The sequence below is a fragment of the Panthera pardus genome, unplaced genomic scaffold, assembly GCF_024362965.1.
Source record: "Panthera pardus isolate Hobbes unplaced genomic scaffold, ASM2436296v1 HiC_scaffold_27, whole genome shotgun sequence".
In the NCBI taxonomy this organism is placed as follows: domain Eukaryota; kingdom Metazoa; phylum Chordata; class Mammalia; order Carnivora; family Felidae; genus Panthera; species Panthera pardus.
In genome coordinates, this window is record NW_026526843.1 from 2,667,837 (window position 1) to 2,689,721 (window position 21,885).

General features: G+C 49.9%; 1 protein-coding gene and 1 pseudogene across 6 annotated transcripts in view; one reads left to right on the forward strand and one right to left on the reverse strand.

The window, feature by feature from the left end:
• Window positions 1-21,885, reverse strand: part of ELF4 (E74 like ETS transcription factor 4) — a 50,256-nt gene that overhangs the window by 14,316 nt on the left and 14,055 nt on the right. For all 6 annotated transcript variants that reach the window (XM_053891308.1, XM_053891311.1, XM_053891306.1 and 3 more), the window contains exon 2: window positions 574-854. In XM_053891308.1, the coding sequence (XP_053747283.1) occupies window positions 574-645 (72 nt within the window). In that variant the 5' untranslated portion in view covers window positions 646-854. The remainder of the gene's footprint in view (window positions 1-573; window positions 855-21,885) is intronic.
• LOC109253761 (40S ribosomal protein S11-like) lies at window positions 12,193-12,729 on the forward strand (annotated as a pseudogene).

Here is a 21,885-nt window from a genome sequence, read left to right on the forward strand (position 1 = left end):
TTTTCAACTTTCCCCCACCAGAAAGCCCCATTTCCAGATCTGAATCCTCAGACTAAGGCTGAAAAGATGATTATGGAAGGGCCCATCGGCTATACTAGAGACAGGTGTCTGAAGGGGGTGGGGGGCTGGTCTTTGCCCATGGGTCCAGCTGGCAGTGCTCACCCTCGTTATGTGGCTGTCCCAGCAGCTTTCTCATTGTGACACTGCGGGAGAAGGGAAGGGGACAGGAATGCACGTGAGGGCCCAGGTGTACCTGTGCATTCAGCCCACATTGCTGACTGGCTGACACCATGCTGACCGCATGGCTGACTTGGTGACTGCATGTGCCCCAGAACTGCACACGGGCACGTGGCTCACGAAATGACCACTCAAAGACTACTGACGGCCGTACGAGTGACAAGCTGGTGCACAGTCTGGCTGGTATGCAGGGCCAGTGGCCTGGACCTAGTAGGTGCTTGATCAACATTTGCTGACTGGCTAGCCGGATGGCTAGCTGACTTGCCGTCTGCCTGCCAGTGTGTGCCTCTCTGATCGTCCGCCTGGGTGACCAGGCTCTGTTCTCTGGGGCCATACCTGGTGAATATCATCCATCCCGTTGCTTGCAAACTCAAAGATCAGGTCACTGGGCTGCAGGGTAATAGCCATGCTGTCTTCTCAGAGAGCCGAAAGCAGGGTTCACTGGGCCCTCTGGAGCTGCGGGGGTTTCTTGACGAACAGATGCTGTTCAGGTACTTTGGAGCTTAGAGCCTACAGCCCGAACCACAGGGAGATAGGGGGTGTAGAGAACTGGAGTAGGTGGTGGCCTTAGCCAGGTTCAAGGCTGCATGCTGGGTTGGGCCAACCGCAGGAGTGACCTGTGGAGAAGGGAGTCACAGGGTCAGTGAATCAGTCACCTTCCTTGAGCTTTGTCCCCACGACAGGACAGCCGACAGCCAGTCGAACCAGAGGGACCAAGGGGGCTTGCCAAAAGGGGAGGACAATGGGAGAAGAAAGGGGAAGAAGAAAAGAGGCAAGTAAAAAATGAACGAAAAAGATGAAGTTAACGGAGTTACCTCCAGTGGGAAGTGGCTCAGCCTCAGTGTCAGTCTAGGTCACCAGCATCTGCACCTGAGCTGGCCCTAAAGACACACAGCCTCCCTCCCTTCTCTCCTGCCTCCTCTGGAGAAGGTGACAGATAGAGGGACTTTGGGCTCTCTCCACCCCAAAGATTAATCCCCAGGGTGTGGCCACAGGGGAAATCAGGGCACCCCATCTGGCCTTATAGACGGAGCAGCAGCATGAAGAATCCTTAAAAGCCCCTTGGCTTGGAAAGAATCGTGTGTTCAGGGGTGTGGGAAGCGACACATGGCTGTGCCAGGTGCTCTTCCAGACTCTGCCTGGTTCGGTCTACCTCAAAAGTGGGGGCACTTAGCTCTGAAGGGCAGAGTCTAGGGAGGAAGAAATGTCTCTCAGTGGGGGTTGTGCTGTCAGAGCCAGCAGCTCTCCAGGAGGGGAGTCTTGGTCTCAGCCACGCCCCGACGGCCCCGAGACAGGCGGGGCACATGCCCTGTGCACTTATCGCTGCCCTGACACCGCTGCCGCCCACTGGAGAGGATGGCTTCTGAGCCTCGGGGAGGGGTGGGGGGTGTCCCTGCTCTTGCTTCAGCTTTGCTTTCAGTTTCAAGACTGAACTCTCGCCCTGGGAACTTGTGAGGAGAGCCCCAGGTTGGGGGGGGGGGCACAGAACCTTCCCCATCCTGCAGGGCCGGCTCAGGACCTCCCCCTCTTTTCCAGGAAACCTGTCTGCTGCAGCCCGCATGTCTCTCCTCTCCCGGGCGCCCGGTGCCTCCGGAGCTCACAGTATGCACCTCAGGCGCACACACGCCACCCAGGGCCATGCTTGCTGCTCTTCTACATGTGGTCTGCGGCGGCACCCAGGCTTACCTCCCAAAGCCTAGCTCCTGCTGCCATGGCCCTCCTGCCAGCCTGCTCTGCTCCTCTGCTCTCGAACACGTGGGCTTTTACACCTCCAGGTACCACATCTTTGACTCTTAGGGTTGATTTTAATGGTACCCTTGCGTGTGCGTGCACGCAATGGGTCTACAAACAGCCCGGTTCAACCACCAGCTCCTGAAGAACTGGGTCCATGCACCATAGTCCGAGAGACACATTTGACTCCTACCTCCTTGACACACCTTTGGTAGTGCCGGGGTGGTAGAACCTTCTCCTGGCCCAGAAAGAAATGAGGAACTTCGGAGAGGGGCAAAGGGGAGGAAAGGGAGGAGGACCATGGGTGACCTCTCTGATGACCGCTCTCCCCCACAGAAGACACCCAGGCCTCTCCCACTTCCTTTCCGTTAGCCCACAGGGTTGGCTCCGCCCACTCTCCACCCCAGCCCTCACCCTACCCCCCACCCCCGCACCTTTTCACCCACCCTTAACAAAAAACTTCGAGAAGTCACTCAACTCAACCTGGCAGGTCTGAGTTTCCCTTTGGCTAAGGAGACAGCCCTGCAAGGACGAAGAGGAGGCCCTGGGGAAAACACAGTTCCACCCTTCCTGCCCTCACCCTACCCCCACCGGGCCCTGCCTGTGACCCTGTCTCCAGTGGCCTGCCCGAGAAGCCTCCCAGGGCCATTTATGCTTGGAAGGTCTGTCTCCTGTAGCCAAAGCGCCCCAAGGCTCGCATTCCGCAGCTCCCCGCCCTCCCTCAGGCCGGCTGTCTGCCCCCAGGAAGCATTCTCATACTAATCAAATGAAAGGGATCACTTTCACCTAATCCCACTTTGTCTAAACACGAAACTCTGGTGTCTGCTCCCTCTCCCCGCAACAAGGTCATTCTGCGGCAGCCCTTCCCTTCAGGTTTGCTCATCGCTTTGGCCTCTCTTGACAGATCAGCACTTCTTGTTTGCGAGTTCACTGCTGCTCGCTGCCTGCAGACCTTCCCTGTACCTTTCTCACCTCCCCCATTAGGCAGTGGCTTCCTTAAGGGCAGGGGCAACTGTGTTGGTCATCAGTGAGACGTTACCAAGCTGCACTGTGCTTGGCATGTGGCAGACACTCAACTTATGTTTGCAGAACAAACACATGAATGAATTAATGAACAAACGAACAAATGAATGATACTGGTCAGTCCGTACCAGTGAGGTGTGTTTTCTGAGCAAGAAGTATATCCGTGTGTACATTGTTTTTGGGGTAAGAGAGAGATGTGTGCTCTGGTCTGTGTTACATCTGGGTGTTTGTGCACTGTAATTTACAATGGGAGTTCTCACTGTGGGTGTGCACGCACACCATGGGCTTACTTGTGTGCAGGGTGCACGCACATGTCCCAAGTATGGGGATGTGTGCATGAGACGCTCTGTGGACCGGCAGAGCCACAAACTCAGTGGTGGGTCCCCCCTCCTCCAGTCCCGCCTTCGCAGAATGACAATGACAGACCGAGCTATGGCCACCGCCGCTGCTCCCTCCTGCCGCTTCCCAGGAAGAGAGCTAGCAACAGAATATGTATGTGGCTCATGGGTTCTTGGGGTGAGTCCACCAAGGTCCACTCTGCTAAGGAGGTGGTGGGAGAGGGAAGACAGCACCGCACTGTACTGGATGGGATCCTTAGCCATCTGTGCAAAGAGAGGTTTGAAAGAAGAGGCTAATGTAATTGCACTCTTTAAGTGTCCACACGTCTAAGTATCTAAATTCAGGACTGGGTTGGTGCAGGTTCTGCTGACCCAGGACTGTGAGAATTTCAAGGCTGCAGGACCCAGCACTCAAGGCTGATCCTGGTGTCTTGTTCTGCCCAAGCTCCAGCCTAAAGCTAGTAAGGTGAAGGAGTGTGGGCGGGGTGGAGGGAGGAAGTAGCTGTCCTACTTTTTTGGTCAAGGCTAAGAAAACTCCCTTCCCAGCCCCACCATGGAACCTTCTCCACCATAAAGTTTTGCCCTTTGCCCCTCCCCCGTCAGATGTTTGAGGATTTGAAAGTGAGAGGTGGGGAGAAGCCCATTTGCATGCTCACTCACTCTCCCCAGCAGAGGAGTGACCCCCCCCCCAGTCCCTCAAAATAACCTCCCTCTCCCAGGAACCTGAAACCAAAAAAAAAAAAAAAAAAAAAAAAAAAAAAAACCACCACCACAGAAGGCCCGCCCTGCTGGAGGCCAGGGAGGCCTGAGAGGCCCACACCGGGGGGGCTCTCCTCCCTGGTGTCCTTTCAGCTCTTCCAGGGCCTAGAGCCCTGGACGCTGCCTTTACGGTGAGTGGGGCGCTAGATGGGTATGCGGCACAGACACCGGGCTTGAGTAAGAGATGGGCCTGGGAAGTTCCCCACCCGCCCTGTCATCATACAGATCACAGCTGGCTCCAGTCAGAGTCTGCTCCCAGGGTGGCAAGAGCTCCACTCCCTTCACTCCCCTGGAGGCCACTGCAGGATCCCTGGCTCCCAGGACCTTGTCCTACTTGCACTGAAAGCAAAGCGTCTGGAGAGCATATGGCTCCGGACACCGTGTGTGAGGAAGCAAGTGAGTCTGTGCCACAGGAGGGAGCAAGCAAGCGAGGGCGCCTACATCCCCAGCCTGCAAATGCACACCTCTGGCTCACTGTGGTTCTGACTGCATTTCAAAACCAAAATAGCAAAATAGAAGTGGTTTGAGCTGCTCCTGCGTCATCACAGCTGGGCCCCCTTCAGAAGTACAGACCCTTTCTGGGGCTGTCACTGGAGCGCAGTCAAGCAGTGTCCAGCACCCACCCATCTGGGCCTCCTCTGCATACAGGAAGCAGCCCCTATGTAAAAGCCACATCCACAGTCTCTGTGGAGTGAGTTTAAATCTACACCGGTTCAGTCACTGGCTCTCACAAAATCGCTAGTAACACCCGTGGCATTTTCACGCAGGCCAGGAAACATGGGGGCCAGATGGTCAGCCAGGCCACAAAGCAGAGTTCTCCTTCTCCAGTTCCTCATCCTCTCGGAGCCAGCCCTCACTCCTGAAATACCCAGCCCTCCATGAAACCTTTCTGGAATTCTCTGGAAAGGAAGTGACAATTTCCTTCATGCCATTTCCCACTCCCTCAGCACCCCTCCCCCACAACCACAAACAAAATGGAAACTACCCCAGGAACAGCTGTACCCTCTTCTTAAAAACAGCCCCTCCTCTGGCTAATAGTCATCCAGAAGCAAATTTGCATGCGGCACCATGTGACCAATGGTGTGTACTTAAGAGACAGAGGGCCAGAGCCAGGGGTCCAGTCTGTAGCCTTGGACAGAGCCGAAGTAACCGGTCTGTGGGATACCCCCCTACAACCTTGACCCTGATCTTCAAGCCAAACCCTCCTCCTTGAGCAAATGCGCAGTGAAGGGGCCCCAGCCACAACTATTTTGTCAGCTCCTTCTCCTCTATTCCTTTCTTTTCACCACCCCCTTATGAGATGAAATCAGGAAGAGGAGGAAAAACATAAAGGTTTTGCAAGCTCTGTTGGTTGGGGTTTCTCTTTGCTTATTTACAAGAAACCCAGTTTCCTTCCTTGGCCCTCGGTCACTGCTTGCTTCCAGCATAGGGCTTGCCACAACTCCGATGGTGAGGGAGGCCCAGAGCTCATCTCCAACTGCCCTTATCCTTTATCTGCTCTACTCTTGACTCTACCTTCCCAGGCCCTGAGCTGTCCCAGTGGAGGGGCGATTAGGGCTGCAGGAGATGGTAGGTCCCCTCTTTCTCCAGAAGACCCATAAGCTCACCCATGGTGTGTGCCGCCCAGGTTTCGAGGAGGAGGAGGGAAGCCCTCATCTGGTTGTATCCCAACCCGACGTGAGACCCCGGAAAAGGCAGCCATCTTTCTGGGCTGTGGCTTCTGTCATCCTTATTGAGGGCGAGGGCTGAGGGTAATCCAGGTTTAGCAGATGCTCACTAGGGCGTCTTGGGTGAATGAAGATGGTGGTGGGAAAGCACTTTGGAAATTAAAAAACACTCATCCAGATGATGAGTTTCAGGTGACCCCCAAAGAGCAAATGGGGCTTGGGGCCCCATTAAGGCCCCAGAAGTCCCCCACTGGCTCGAGAACATAGACAACTGGAGACTTCCAGTTGTTGGCTTTGAAGGGGCAGGCCCCTCACTGGGGTTGGGGGCCCCCGCAGGCAGGGGCAGGTTGCTCTGGTTGAAGCAGTGCTCCCAGGCCCCTGTCCTAGCTGCCTTCACCCCACCCCAACACTTTCGGTTGTGGTTATGTGGCAAGAAAGGCTCTACAGAAGCCCCGGTAGGGGAGCAGGGTCAGGGGGAAGGGTTACTGACTGAACCTATTTCCCCAGCAGCGCTGACTCCCAGGGGCCTTGCCTGAGAAAGCCAAAAGAGCACCCCCTGGAGGAGCCTGCGGCCACCACACCCTCATCTCTACCACTCCAGGGGCCTCACCAAGAGAGTCACTAAGCTCTTCTGGGAAATGAGGGACAGGCCAACGACAAGGAGAACACACAACAGGAAAGAAGGCAAAGTCGAGTCCAGAGCAGCTACTGAATGAACCCCAGTTCGGTGGGCTGCCAGCCACAGCCTAGGAGGGGACCACAGAAGTCCCTGCAGATCATAAGGGAGAAGATCCAGCTTTGTCTTGGGGTTTAGTCAGGTGATCTTCCTCCTCTGTGAAATGGGGACACCCTCCCTAGCTCAAAGAGTTGTCATGCAAGGCCAGTGAGTTCATGTGGGTGAAAACTTTGTTATGTACCAAACGTGTTTTTCAATTTCCTGGTGTGATTGGTGTCTTTTTGGCTACAGTCACTCATTAAACATTTGGCATATCTTTACCTGGATGGACAGGAAGACAGGACATGGAGGTGGTAGGATGAGATGAAGGCGAGGGAGGACATAACCACAGCCATGAAACTCATGGGAAAGGGAGGAAACAAGCTTGACTGTGCAGGAGGGGGGTTGGCTGGGGGATCAGGGATATCAGTTGGATAAGGGCATAGGCCCAAGATCCACCAGGTGGTGGGATTGGGATTTGAACTTGATATACACAGCGACTGGGAGTTCCTGGAGATTCTTGAGCAAGGCAGGGCATAAAGCAAGCAGTTCTTTAGGTAGGTCCCTTTGGTATGAGTGTAGGAGTGGAGTGGATGGAAGGAGATCTGGTGGGGCAGCTGGAACCCAGGAGGCGAAGCCCAAGGCCACTCCAAGGGAATAAAATGACAGATTGTGGGGTAAGACAGTAGTTGTGGGGACCCCAAGATGTGGAGCCTGCGGTAAAGAATGTTAAAAGATATGAAGTGATTGGGACAGGAAAGATGGCAGGAGAATGAACTCAACTTGGGCAGTTTGAAATTGGGATCATCTTGAAAAAAACCCAGGTGGAAAAAAAGAGGACGTGGACATTTTGCGCGTGCACACACACACAGCATCAGCAGGAGGGACCGCTACAGGCCTTCAGTGGCCAAAGGAGCAGGCCTGGCCTGGTGAGGCTGGCAAGCCAGACACAGTCCCATGGCAGAAAGTGGCCTGCGATGAATGAAAGGCGGCTTCAAACGGCACACACCCCACCTCTGCCTAGGAAGGCCTGCTTATTTCCATAGGTGGGGTAACAGAAACACTGACCAGAGACTAATTAAATTTATTAGTGGGTTTTCTAGAAGCTGGGGCAATCTGTGGCTCGGCACCAACAGGATATTAAGCCAGATAACTTTTATTGAAGGGACAGTGTTCTTTCTCAAAGCCCCTGCCAGCGCGTGTCCTAGAAACTAAAGTGGAGGCTCCTTGCTCAGATCTGGGACTACCCCAGGCAGGAGGGGCTGGGCTGGGTTCGCTGCCTGTTTGGCGGGGGGAGAGGGTCCCTTTCAAGTGCCCCATTCCCCGACAGGCCACTTCCCAGGCCAGCAAAAGCAAAGGGAAGTCCGATGTTGCCTGCACAGAGGGGAGGGTGCAAGGCTGAGGTAGAAAGACAGCCTATTGGGGTGCAGGCAAATAGGGAGGGCAGCTTCAGTTCTTATGTCACTGTGAAACCCTGGGGTTCCTCCTTCCCCCTCACCTACACTACTCAAAACCTCTTCATGACTCAGAGTCCCACGATATCAAAGTAAAAAGGGGCCTGAAAGATCATGGCATCTATCCCTTGTGTCATCCAACTAAAGACAACAAGTTCCTGAGGGAAGAGAAATGACTTGCTCAAGGTCACACAGCCAGTCATTATGACTCCCAGGTGACCTTTCTTCCTCTCCTCCTCATTGTCTCTCAGCATCCTCAGTAAAGCCAACCCTTTCTTCTGGTGAGACCAGACAGCGGCCAGAGCCCCAGGGTTGGCAAATAACAATGAGGCCACACATGTGCAGAACACATTTAACTTTTGCAGCACCTTCCTTCAGGCCTTTGCTCCCACTGTGCCCTGGGTTTGATAGGCCCTTCCCCAATTTCTGCAGCCCTAATTCCCATACAGTATTCAAGATCTGAAGCAAATGTCACCTCCTTTTCATAGCCTCACCTGCTTCCTCCCCACCAAGTACATTCTCTCCTCCTCCTCCTCCTCCTCCTCCTCCTCCTCCTCCTCCTCCTCTTCCTCCTCCCAACACCTGAGCTTGACTTCTTAGACCAAAGTATGGGTTGGCAAACTATGGCCCACGTGCCAAGTCCAGCCTATCATCTGTTGGGTATGGCCCATGAGCTAAGAATGGCTTTTACATGTTTTAATGATTTGGACAAAAATAAACAGAAGAATAATATTTCATGCCATGGGAGAATTACACAAAGGTCAAATTTCAGTGTCCACAAATAAAGTTTTATTGGAATGCAGCTATGCTCACTCGTTTACGTGTTGTCTGTGGCTGCTTTTGCATTGTAAGTTGAGTTGTGACAAGAGTTCATATAGGCCACAAAGTCTAAAATATTTACTATCTATCCTTTGCAGGAAAAGTTTACTGGCTCCTGGACTAAAGGCTTCACTCCCCTTCATTGTGAAGAGGTTAAGTTCATTTCTGAGAAGAATGTCACAGAGCACTCAGAAGGCACCAGGAGGGAGGTGTGGAACACCAAATACAAACTCGGCAGGTTGTCATCAGAAAGAAAATCCTGGCCCTGTCTCTGCCCATGGTGTGACCTTGGGCAAGTCACTTCTGCTTTGTGGGCCTGTTTCCTCAGCTGCACAATGAGGGGGTTGGACTGGAAAGTCAAAGCCCTTTCTAGCCCTATGACTTAGAGTCAGCAATCTGTTGCATTTCCAACTCATGCAGTTTTGTGCAGGCAGTCTTGATCATTTTCTCTCAGAATAAGAGCTTACAGAAGGTTCCCCTGCCCAGCTGTGGTTTTCCGCTGCCACCGTGGGCCCCCCTCACCCCATATTCACCTGCCTCGCCCCACCCTTCCCTTCTAGCTGACCTGACTGCCCTTCTTTCTGAATTCCTCTCCCATCAAAATAGAAATGGCTTCCTCTGAGAGCCCCCCACCTCTCCAATCCGGTGGGCCAGGAGTATCCATTTTTTGTGGGGGGAGAGGCAGGGAAAGAAGGGCTCTCAGCTCTCCCCAGCCTCTCAGGGCCCACAGCAGACAGGCAGTGAAGCAGGGGATAGGGCCAGCTCTCACCGCACCCCTACTCTGCCAGAGGAAACAGCCCCTCTCTGCCACTTCCTGTCCCAGGGGTTTGAGCAGTTTCCCCTTCAGGGCCTACGGGGCCCTCCCGGCCCCGCCCCTGCCCCACACAGGTCAGAAAGTGCAGAGAGGGGAGGGGCACTGCGGGTGAGGGGGAGGATCCCTCACAGGAAGGCTGAGGAGACAGCTGTCTACACAAGGGGACACCCCAGCAGCTCCACTGCCAGCCTGCTAGAGCTAGGGGTATGGGGACTGGGAGAGAGTAGGAGCTGTCTCTGCAAACCCTCTCTGGTTAAGTGGATGAGGAGTGAGTTTATCACTTTACCTAGCTATCACCTTGAGGGGGCGGGTGCAGAATAAGCCAGGCCTTGGAGGATTGGATAAAAGACCCGACTGTATGCTCAGGTCAATGTCCACCTGGAGCTGATCCTCAGCCCCAGGTGGCTTGGGATGGAGGGATGAGCTGAAGCAAGAGCCTGGGGAAAACAGGCCGACAACAGGGGTTAATTGGGAGGGGCAGGTGACAGGGAAATCAATGCCACTTCACAACTTTGCATAATTTTGTCCCTAGCACCAGTGGACAGAGACAACAATGGAGAGCAAAGTACAGTAACATGTGGGCCAAAGGTAGCAGCATTTTCTGGGTGATAGAACAGGAAGCTATCACATTCCATACCTGCTACTGACTTGGTTTTTTTTCTTTTTTTTAAGTTTATTTATTTTGAGAGAGAGAGAGAGAGAGAGGCCGAGAGAGAGGGAGAGAGAGAATTCCAAGCACGCTCCGCATTGTCAGGACAGAGCCTGATGCAGGGCTTGATCTCATGATCTGTGAGATCACGACCTGAGCTGAATTAAGAGTTGGATGCTAAACCAACTGAGCCACCCAGGTGCCGCATACCTGCTACTGATTTGCTGCGGTGACTTCCACTTGTAAATACCTCCCAGTTGCCCTTGCAAGGTGGGGCTTCCAGAACTGGGGTGATGTGCCTGTGAGGAACCCTGCAGGCATGTGACCAGCTCTGCCAGGCCCTTCCAAAGCAGTGGGTCAGAGAAGCAGTGGAAGCCTGAGGCCCTGGACCTCTGCCTAGTTGCCAGTGCTTCTGAGGACAGGTTAGAAGTACATGATGATGGTTCTAGAAGCCTTGACGCCTGGGATGGGGGGCTCATAGTGGATACATACCATCACTTTGGTCCCTCCATGTTAATATTGTTCCATGAGGTCCGAGGTGAGAGAAGTTAAGGGGACTCCTACACATGATGGTACTGGGTGAGCCGACAAAAAATGGATGGGAAGATGGTCTTGACACCTCTCTCAGTTCTGAGATTTTTTTCTCAGCTCTTACGACTTTGGCCAGGATCCCTGCCCAGCCAGGCCGCCTGTCAAGAGAACAAAGTCTCTCTTTTCCCTCTCCCTCCACACACACCCCAGGGCAAATAGGCCCCAGTGCCCCAATGATAGGGCCCCACACAAACTTGCTTCTCCACCCCCAGAATTCGGAGCGAGCACTGCTGCACAGCTGGTATGGGGGACGCCAAGGAAGCCTTGGAGACAACATCTGGATGAGCACCTGGGCTTCTGCCAGCCCCTCCCTACGTCTGCAGCGCAAACCCAGGGCCAGGGCTTGGTTACAAGCCCAACTCAAAGCTGGTGGCACGTGTTTGGAAAGCACATCTAGACTGGAAGGAGGGGGTGGAAGCACTTGAGATCAATGCCAACTCAGGGCAAGTGCTTGCGGGGCTGGCACAGATCTAAACTATCGCCGGCTGGGATGGCGGGTGTGGCCACTGTGGTCTCACCATGGGCCCATTGCGGGAGGAGCAGAGGGGTGTGGTACTTGTTTAAACATGGGTAAGATTTTCTTTTTTGCCCTCTGATATCACTTGAAGTTGTTCTGTCTGCATCTGGGGAAAGGGGCCAAACAGTAAAACTTACAGGGTGACAGGGTGGAATGTAGGGAAGGTGGCAGGGATTTACATTTATTGGGTATGAGCTGTGGGGTTGGTGTTGTGCCAGGCACTTTACATAGCCTATCTCCTTTCATTCTTAACAACATCCTTACAATGTAGCTAGTCAGTGGCAGAGCTGGGGTTTGAAGCTAGGTTGATTTCCAACTACTACACTCTCTTAACAACTGTCTTTTGGTAATAATAGTATTTTAATAGTTTTATTTTATTTTTTTTTTTATTATTATTATTATTATTATTTTTTTTTATTTATTTTTGGGACAGAGAGAGACAGAGCATGAACGGGGGAGGGGCAGAGAGAGAGGGAGACACAGAATCGGAAACAGGCTCCAGGCTCCGAGCCATCAGCCCAGAGCCTGACGCGGGGCTCGAACTCACGGACCGCGAGATCGTGACCTGGCTGAAGTCGGACGCTTAACCGACTGCGCCACCCAGGCGCCCCTTATTTTATTTTTTAAAATTTATTTTGAGAGAGAACGCGTGAGCACGTGTGCAAGTGGGGGAGGAGCCGAGAGAGAGGTGGGGGCAGGGGAGAGAGAGAGAATCCCAAGCAGACTCCACACTGTCAGTTCTGAGCCCAGCACAGGGCTGAACTCACCAACCACAGAACCATGACCTGAGCCGAAGTCAGACGCTTAACCCACTGAGCCACCCCAGTGTCCCTTAATAGTTCAGTTTTAAAAACAGCAAAAGTGAGGCTCAGAAAGGACTAGGTAACATGACCAAGGTCACACTTCCCATCAAAAATGGAGGCAGACCTTTTTTCAGGCAGCAGGGATGATGGCGGACATTCAGACAGAGAGTGCCTATCAAAAGCAGCTGACCATCTTTCAAAATAGGAAGAGGGTCCTGCTTGGAGACTCTGGAAAAAAGAAGCTCCCACAATATTACAAACACATTGGTCTGGGTTTCAAGACGCTCAAGGCCTTTAAGGGCACCTATACGGACAAGAAGTGACCCTTCACTGGTAATGTCTCTGAGGGCAGATTGTATCTGGTGTGGTGACCAAGATGAAGACGCAGAAGACCACTGTCATCCACCAAGACTACTTCCACTACATCTGAAAATACAACTGCTTCGAGAAATGCCACAAGAACATGTCTATACACCTATCCCATTTCAGGGACCTCCAGATTGGTAACAGTGTCACAGTGGGTGGCTGCCAGCCCTTGAGTAAGACTGAGCGCTTCAAATGCTTAAGATCAGCAAGGCTGCCAGCACCAAAAAGCAACTCCAGAAGTTCTGAGACTAGATATCTGCTCATACCTCTAAACAAAATAAAGTGATTTTCCTAAGCAGATTAAAAAAAGAAAAGAAAAGAAGGGGCGCCTGGGTGGCTCAGTCAACTGTCCAACTTTGGCTCAGGTCATGATCTCACAGTCCGTGAGTTCAAGCCCCGCGTCGGGCTCTGTGCTGTCAGCTCAGAGCCTGGAGCCTGCTTCAGATTCTGTGTCTCCCTCTCTCTCTGCCCCTCCCCCGATCATGCTCTGTCTCTCTCACTCTCAAAAATGAATAAATGTTAAAAAAATAAAAAATAAATAAAAAAGAAGAAGAAGAGAGGCAGAACTCAAACCCAGGCCTGTGTGCCTTTGATCTCAAAGCCTGCGCCTTTCCTACTGTCCCATGCTGGTGATCATTTGCTCAGATCCTTAGCCCAAGGTTTGCTCACAACACCCAACTTTGAATGTTCAGAACCTCTGTGATGCCCCTTCAACAAAAGCTTCCCAGGTCTGTGACCCATCCCCCTCAGGGTCTCAATCTGAAGCAAAGCTCCATCTAATAAGTGAATTCTAACTTTCTGGGCCAAGTCTGCACCAAAATAGTTACAACTTGAGCTCCTGTGGCCAGATATGGAGGAAGGGTACATGGAATAGGAGGCTTCCAGCTCTGTTGATGAAGGAGGCTGTCTCTATTCCTGTACCTCAAAGGGCCTACTGTTGTCAGAGAGTTCCTGGATCCAGACCTGGAGTGGTCATGTCATGGTCCCTGCCCCATAAATATACACTTGCTCTCAGCTTACACATAATGTAAGTCTGGGTTCTTATCTCAGGGTGTTGATTCATTCACATGTTTATTCAAACATTTATGGGAAGTCAATCCTGAGTACCTCATAGATGGCAGGCCCATGGCCAGGGACTTAACACCAGGCCCACCCTATTCTTTTCTATGGTAGGGTCTGTTCATTTTTTTAAATTTTATTTCAGACAGAGAGAGAGAGAGAAAGAGAAAAAGAGAGAGAGTATGTGTTGTGTGTGTGTGTGTGTGTGTGTGTGTGCACGCACACACATGAGCAGGGGAGGGGCAAAGAGAGGGAAACAGAGACTCCCAAGCAGGCTCTGGGCCGTCAGCCCTGAGCCTGATGCACGGCTCAATCCCATAACCCTGGGATCATACCCTGAGCCGAAATCAAGAGTCAGATGCTCCACCAACTGAGCCACCCAGGTGCACCTGGTATGGTCTCTTCATCTCTAAGTTCCCAGTAAGCTGGGTTAGCCCATATGCCTAAATAATATTGCTGGGTTTTTCTCCCCAAAATACATCTATAACAAATATCTCTCCATAACTGAGGCCCAGAGGTTGGCAGCAAATGGGACGTGATTGCTAATGGGTATAGAGCCTCTTTATGATGAAAATCTTCTATAATGGATTGTGGTGATGGATACAACTCTGTGAGTATACCAAAAGCCACAGAACTGTATACTTTGAGTGTATAATTGAGTGAACTGTATGGCATTGAACTAAATCGAATTAAACTGTTATTTAAAACAAACAAGCAAACAAAAATGAGGCCCAGAGAGGGGCAGCAGTTCACTCAAGACCATGTGCAAGTTGACAGAGCAGCTCAGGCCAGACTCCAAGTCTTCTGATTTCTGATTTTGAGGCTCTTACCTTCTATCAGAGTCCTCACAACCCTAAGCAAGGATAAATGCTGAGGTTCAGTGATTGTGCAAAGCTGGGCCAGCCTCATGCAGGAGGGCTGGTGGCTGGACCTTAAGCAATAAGGTAGGCAGTAGAAAATTCCGTAGGCCAGGGACTTTCATTTAGGTCTGCCATGAGCATCACCAAGTGCCTGCCCCTCTCTGGACCCCACTGTCCCCATCTGTGAAGTGAAGTGAATGAGTTTGGTGGTCCCTTGCAAAAGGCTATACCAGCTCTGACCCTCTCAGGTTCTTTTTTTTTTATTTAACTTTTTAATGTTTCTGACCCTCTCAGGTTCTTTTTTTTTATTTAACTTTTAAATGTTTATTTATTTTTGAGAGAGAGAGAGGGAGAGAGACAGAGTGCAAGTGGGGAGGGACAGAAAGAGGGAGACACAGAATCTGAAGCAGGCTCCAGGCTCCTAGCTGTCAGCACAGAGCCCAACGCGGGGCTCGAACTCACAGACTGTGAGATCATGACCTGAGCTGAAGTCGGACGCTTAACTGACTGAGCCACCCAGGCGCCCGTTACCCTCCGAGGTTCTAATTATAAAGTACTGCAAGATGCAACAGAATGGCGTGTCAGATATGTGCTTCTTCTCCAAGAGCTGCAGGAGGTCTTGGACACAATTAGGTGTTCCAAGTGATGCTCTTCACTGATAGTGATGACCAAGACGTTCCTGTGAGAGTCAGATTCTCTCAGACAATTCTACTGCTGAGTTTCTGCATGGGAGGTGGGTAGCTTGGTCCTGATTTCCCCCCACCAGCAGTGTTAGGTGGGAGAATAAGCCATCCTAGAGACCCAATGATCATGTCCTTTGGAGATATCAGGCACCAGGTTCTTGGCCTGGTGCCCAGGCAGCCCCACCTTGTGCTGAGCTTGCCTCCTTGGTGGAGGGAGTGATTGCTGATGGTCTAGCCCCTGCTGGACAGGATGTTTCCACATCAAACCCCACTTCCTGCAGCTAGGCCTGGGCTCCGGTTCCCCCCTTCTCCTGCCATCTGGTCGCCTGCCCTCTGCCCCCTCCCCTTGCTGGGTGTTTACAGGCTGTCTTATCAGCCTGGGGAATCTGTGCCTCACCCAGTCGGCTGCCCCGCCCCGCCCAGCCCAGACAGTCTGCCCAGGGCCCTACCTGCCCGTGGTTTCGCCATTGCAGGCACATGAGTCTGGAACCCCCTTACACCCCTGGCAGGCAGGGGGTGTGGATGAAGTCTTGCTGCCTGCCAGAGTGAAACCTGAATATTCATAGTGCTTTATCCACTTTGCCCAAGCTGGGGGAGGGCAAGCATTCTTTGTATATTGTCATCATCTCTATCTGCAGGCTATGGGGACAGGAATGAGGTGCTTGGGTCACTGAGAAGGATAACTTTGGCCTGGAGGCCTTGACGGCTCTTCTGTTCTCCACCAAGAAGAGATGAGCACGGGCAACACCAGGCTCTGAGAGTACCCGCATGTTTTCTTTTTTCTAACTGAGGAGAACTGTAAACACTCCAAGCTAAAGGTGGGACAGAATGAGGGGTCATAGGCTGAACCCGGTGAAGGAAGGAAGGCTGGGGAATCTGTAGGTATGGCCTTAGCCAATCCATGCTGACATCAGAGTTTCATAAGGCCCATACTGTCTCTATCCTACCCTGGGATCTGCTCACCCACTAAAGGCTAAGATAAGGCCAGGGCTAACTAAGCACTGAGTAAGCCCAACAGCTTTCCCTGGGAACATAAGGGCTTAGATTCTTCCATCAAATAAGTTTGAACCAAGGAGGGGGACAGAGATGGGGACAGCAGACAAATGAACAAGCTGCAGGTGATGGATATGCCTTCCAGAACTTTGGGCTAAGATCCCAAAAGTTCAAGTTCTGACCTGTCCATAAGCAGGTCTCACAGGGACACAGCCTGCTTGGTAAAGCTGACCAAGCCCCACAGTAGGAATCAAAGCCACAGTCCAAATCCAGCTCATCTTTCAGGAGCTTTCATGTTGTTTGCTGATAAATCTATTAAAATATACTTAGGCAGGGGCACCTGGGTGGCTCAGTGGGTTAAGCGTCTGACTCCTGGTTTCGGCTCAGGTCATGATCTCACAGTTCATCAGTTCGAACCCTGTGTCTGGCTCTGCACTAAGCGCAGAGCCTGCTTGGGATTTTCTCTCTACCTCTCTGCCTCTCCCTCATTTGCTCTCTCTCTCTCTCTCTCTCTCTCTCTCTCTCTCAAAAGTAAATAAATAAACAGTAAAAAAAAATAGATTTAGGCAGTAGATTGCAACATTCTCACTTAAGATAAAATGCCATACTTCAAAGAAATTTATGTGACTGTGTCCTTCTAGGCCCCTGGGATAGAATTCAATAGTTTGGGGCGCTTGGGTGGGAAAGTTTGGAAAGACTCTGCTAAGGCAATTTTGCCATTAATGGACTATGTAACCACAGGCATGTCAAGTCATGTGGCTCTCACAGACTTGGGCCTCCTACCCTGCTCTGCACTATAGATCTCATGCTGCCCAGCACTCTTCTGACTGACCATGGTAGCAGTCAAGACTCCACAAACCACCATCCCATCTCCCCAGGAATGACTTCCCCACCACTCTGAAAAATCACAAACCATTTCGTGTCAATGTGTTAATGGGTGACGTTAGGTTAATGTGTCACCTCTCTCCTTAACACATTTCCCTTTAAAAGGCCATCTGGAGTTACCCTACCCTAACCTAAAGAGTGGCTCTGGGGCAATAGTGGGGGCAGGTGAGCCAGGCAGGTATTTCTTGATGGCGCTGCCTCCTCTCACACCATTAGCCGTGGAGCAATCCGGCCTTCACCATCTACTCCCCACGCCTGTGGTCCATGTGAGGAAACTGTATAGAGTTGATGTGAAAGCCTTAGAAAGACTAACAACCAGGCCTGGTGCAACATAAAGCCCACTTGACTGGGAGTGAGGAAGAGTAAGTCCTAGTCACGGCTCTGCCTCTGCCTAGCTCCTCCCTCAGCCTTTGAGCCGGCACCAACTCCTACTCCAGGGCACACATTTAGATCAATGGCTGTGGCCATACCAGCTGTACTCCACAAAGCTTTACAGTCCAAACTCATCTGCTTGGTTTCCAAAGGTCCTTCACAGTCTGACTCCACCCTACCTACTCAGCCTTGTTTCCCATGATTTCCCAACTCAAGCCTGGGCTTCAAGCCCAGTGGTCTCCTCATGGTCCCCTGAGGGAACATTCCAGGCTCATTCACGGAGTTTCTCAGGCTTGCCATGCCCTTGCTGCTCTGTTTTGGTTAATCAAATAATGCCCATCCAGCAATGTCCCACCCAAGCTCCCCAAACACATGGAGCTGTTGATACCCTGATAACTAGACTGCACACCTATGGAGCCCCCTTTTCTAGATGCTAGCCCAAATTCGACCACAGAAGCTCTTAATGCCACACAGGCTTGAACAACTCTTTAATAATTTCATGTGTGTATCTTGTTTCCCCAATAGGCAGTCAAATCCATGGAACCAAGGCCTAGCTCATCTTCTCCTGATTCTAGCACAGGCCTGGGCATTTGTGAATTAAGTTCATGTGAAGTCTCTTCAAGTGAGATCTCTAAAATAGAGATCCCGGGTCCTGACTGATCTGAGAGCCACGATCTATTTAGGAATAGAGTTGGGGGACAAAGGTCTCCAGTCTCAAACATTACTTGTCCTCTCTTGCTCCATGAGTCTGTTTAGGGAAACACACGCTAGCTAGAGTCATTTATTCCAAGCTGCATCAAGAAGGCGGTTGGTGATCAATCAGATCATCACCAAAGCATTCTTTCTTTGTACAAAACCACAGTGTTTCCACCCTGGGCATATTGGGTGCTGATCTGATCACTGGACCCTCTGGAAAGATTTCATGATTCTGGATCAGGTCTAAGACCTAAAATGATTCAGAAGAACAGGGAGTGAGGATAACTATATGAAGACAAGCTTTTCTGTGTTGTTTTTTTTTTTTTTAAACAGTGGGGTTTTTTTTTGTAATTTTTTTAATGCTTATTTATTTTTGAGAGAGAGAGAAACAGAGTGCGAGCAGGGGAGGGGCAGAGAGAGATGGAGACACAGAATCCGAAGCAGGCTCCAGGCTCTGAGCTGTCAGCACACAGCCCGACGCGGGGCTCAAACTCACAAACCATGAAATCATGACTGGAGCCAAAGTCGGATGCTCAACTGACTGAGCCACCCAGGCGCCCCAAGACAAGCTTTTCTTAAAAAATGTTTATTTATTTTTGAGAGAGAGGGTGGTGAGGGGCAGAGAGAGAAGGGAACAGAGGATCTGAAGCAGGCTCTTGCTGACAGCAGCAAGCCCAATGTGGGGCTTGAGCTCATGAACTGTGAGATCATGACCTAAGCTGAAGTTGGACGCTTAACCAACTGAGCCATCCACATGCCCCAAAGACAAGTTTTTTTTTTAGAAGAGGCCTTATGTTGTCCAGACAGAAAAGGTGGAGAAGGAATATGATTGGCATCTACAAAATGATGTATGGAGCAGATAATCATGGGCCCAGTCACCAAAAATGGTTTGTAAATGAAGGGCAAATAAATAGTCCTATTTTGCAAATACATAAGTTTGTGAACTATGGAACTCTTTAGTTGAAGAATATCAATGAAAAGATCAAGCATCTTTTTTTTAAATTTATCTACTTATTTTGAGAGAGAGACAGGGAGAGAGAGAGGGAGGGGCAGAGAGAGACAATCCCAAGCAGGCTCTGCACTGTCAGTGCAGAGCCCAACATGGGCCTCGAACTCACAAGCCACGAGATCATGACCTGAGCCGAAATCAAGAGTTGTACACTTAACCAACTGAGCCACCCAGGCACCCCTAAGCATCTTCTAAATGACAGTTACATCAGGGTCATCCATGGTTATAAAACAAGATCACAAAAGCACAACCAAACATATCTGTTATAACAATTACTGTAAATAGGGTAAATTCAAGTGTTAAAAGAAAACGATATTGACAATCTCATTCTAAACTTCATATGGAATTGCAAAATAATTAAAATAAGCAAACACAACTTTGAAAAAGAACAAAGTTGGAAGGCTAACACTACATGATGTCAAAAATGATTACAAAGTTAAATTAATAAAAAAAATTGGCATTGGTGTAAAGATAAATAAATAGATCAATCAGTGGAACAGAATACAGAGTCCAGAAATAAGCCTACATATATGATGACAGCTGCAGTAGCCTAACAATAGCTTTTTCAACAAATGGTACTAGAGTGATTGGATATCTATATGTAAAAAGAGAAAAAATAAATTTGGATTCAAACCTCTTGCCACATAGAAAAATTCACTCAAAATGGATCGAAAGACCAAAATGTAAAACCTAAAACTATAAAACTTATAGAAGAAAACATAAGACAAAATATGTGACCTACGGCTAGGTGAAGAGTTCTTAGATACAACACAAATAGCATGATCCATAAAAATAAAAATTGATTAGTAGGACTTCATCAATATTAAAACCTTCTGCTCTTGGGGAGTGTGGGTGGCTCAGTCGGTTAAGCGTCCGACTTCGGCTCAGGTCATGATCTTGCAGTTTGTGAGTTTGAGACCCATGTCGGGCTCTGTGCTGATAGCTTGGAGCCTGGAGCCTGCTTTAGATTCTGTGCCTCCTTCTCTCTCTCTCACTCTGCCCCTCCCTGCTCACACTCTGTATCTCTCTCCTTCAAAAGTAAATAAACATTAAAAAGATTTTATAAAAATTAAAAAAAAAATTCTCTTCAAAAGACGCTGTGAAGAGAATGAAAAGGCAAGCCAGGGACTCGGGGTGGGGGGGGGTGGGAATCTTTACTAAGCATGCATCATCTGATAAAGGTCTTGTATCTAGAATGTATAAAGAACTGTCAAAACTCTAACATGAAAAACAAATCAATTTTCAAATGGGCAAAAGATTCAAACAGATACGTCACCAAAGAAGATATATTGGTGACACATAAGTATATAAAAAGATGTTCAACCTCATCCATCATTAGGTAAATACAAATTAAAACCACAATGAGATACCACTGCACATCTATTAGAATGGCTAAAATTAAAAAGACTCGCCAAGTGTTGGTGAGGGTGCGGAGCAACCAGAACTCATACACTGCTGGTGGGCGTATAAAATGGTGCAACCACTTTGGAAAACAGTTAGACAGTTTCTTAAGAAGTTGAACCTACAACTATTGCATGATCTAGCCATTCCAGTCCTAGGTATTCAACCAAGAGAAAAGGACATATATACAGCTATACGAAGATTTGTACACAGATGTTCATAGCAGCTTTGTTTGTAATAGCCCAACACGAGGAGTGGGGAGGGAGGGGAAGCCACGAAATGTCTGTTGACCAATGAATAGATAAATGATGTATGGTATGTCCATACAATGTGATGTTATTTAGCAATAAAAAGGAATGAAATACTTATGTATATAACAACATGGACATGCTGACTGAAAGAAGCTATACAAAAGGAGAGAACATGCTACATGATTCCATTTATATAGAACTCCAGAAGATGCAAACTGTTACAATGAGTCATAAATAAGCCCTGGAGCTCTAATGCACAGTATAGTGAATATAGGTAACAATATTGTATTGTAATTATCAAACTTGTTGGGAGACTAAAGTCTCTTACTCCTACACGGTCTTGAACTGCTCTTTAATCACTAAAAAAAAGGGTAATGATGTAATGATAGAAGTGCTAATTATCATTACAATGGCAACCATATTACAATATGCAAATAGCCCACTATGGGGCTAAGTGCATGTGTATTACTAAAGTTCTAGAATTGGGTTTAGATCCTTCAGAGCAGGGGGCTGGGTCTGCTGTGGTTGGGTTATTTTTTTTTTTTTAACATTTATTTATTTTTAAGAGAGAAAGAGACAGAGCATGAGCAGAGGTAGGGGCAGAGAGAGAGAGAGAGGAAGACACAGAATCCAAAGCAGGCTCCAGGCTCTGAGCTGTCAGCACAGAGCCCGACCGTGAGATCATGACCTGAGCTGAAGTCAGACGCTTAACCCACTGAGCCACCCAGGCGCCCCGGGTTTGTTTTTTGTTTTTTTGTTTTTTTAGGATCAGAGTGGCGCCAAGAAACTGGTCACCTAATGTAACAGACAGGTGTTTTCTGGGCATGGATTCTCACAGAATCAACACAGCTGAACTAGCCTGTTTTATCCTCTGGGGGCAACATGGGAAAAAAGACTGATTATCTCCTAAATCTATGTCTAAGTACCTCCTTGCTATCAGGTCATCAGGAATTTGGGGAGGTTAAGACTAATTGCCCACTCTCCCATCCCCCAAGGCCTAGCAGTTCTAAACCTGAGGGGTAGAGACAAAGGCACTGAGTAACTGGCTCAGGAGTGGTCCATGGGTGGTCTAATTTATCCTGGGCAAACACGATCCACTTAACAGCAGATGGAACCTCCAAGGTACTTTCTGGGAGGCCTCTGGAATGGAGATGGCACTCAGCACCCTGGGAATTCTTCTGGGCAAAGGCAGT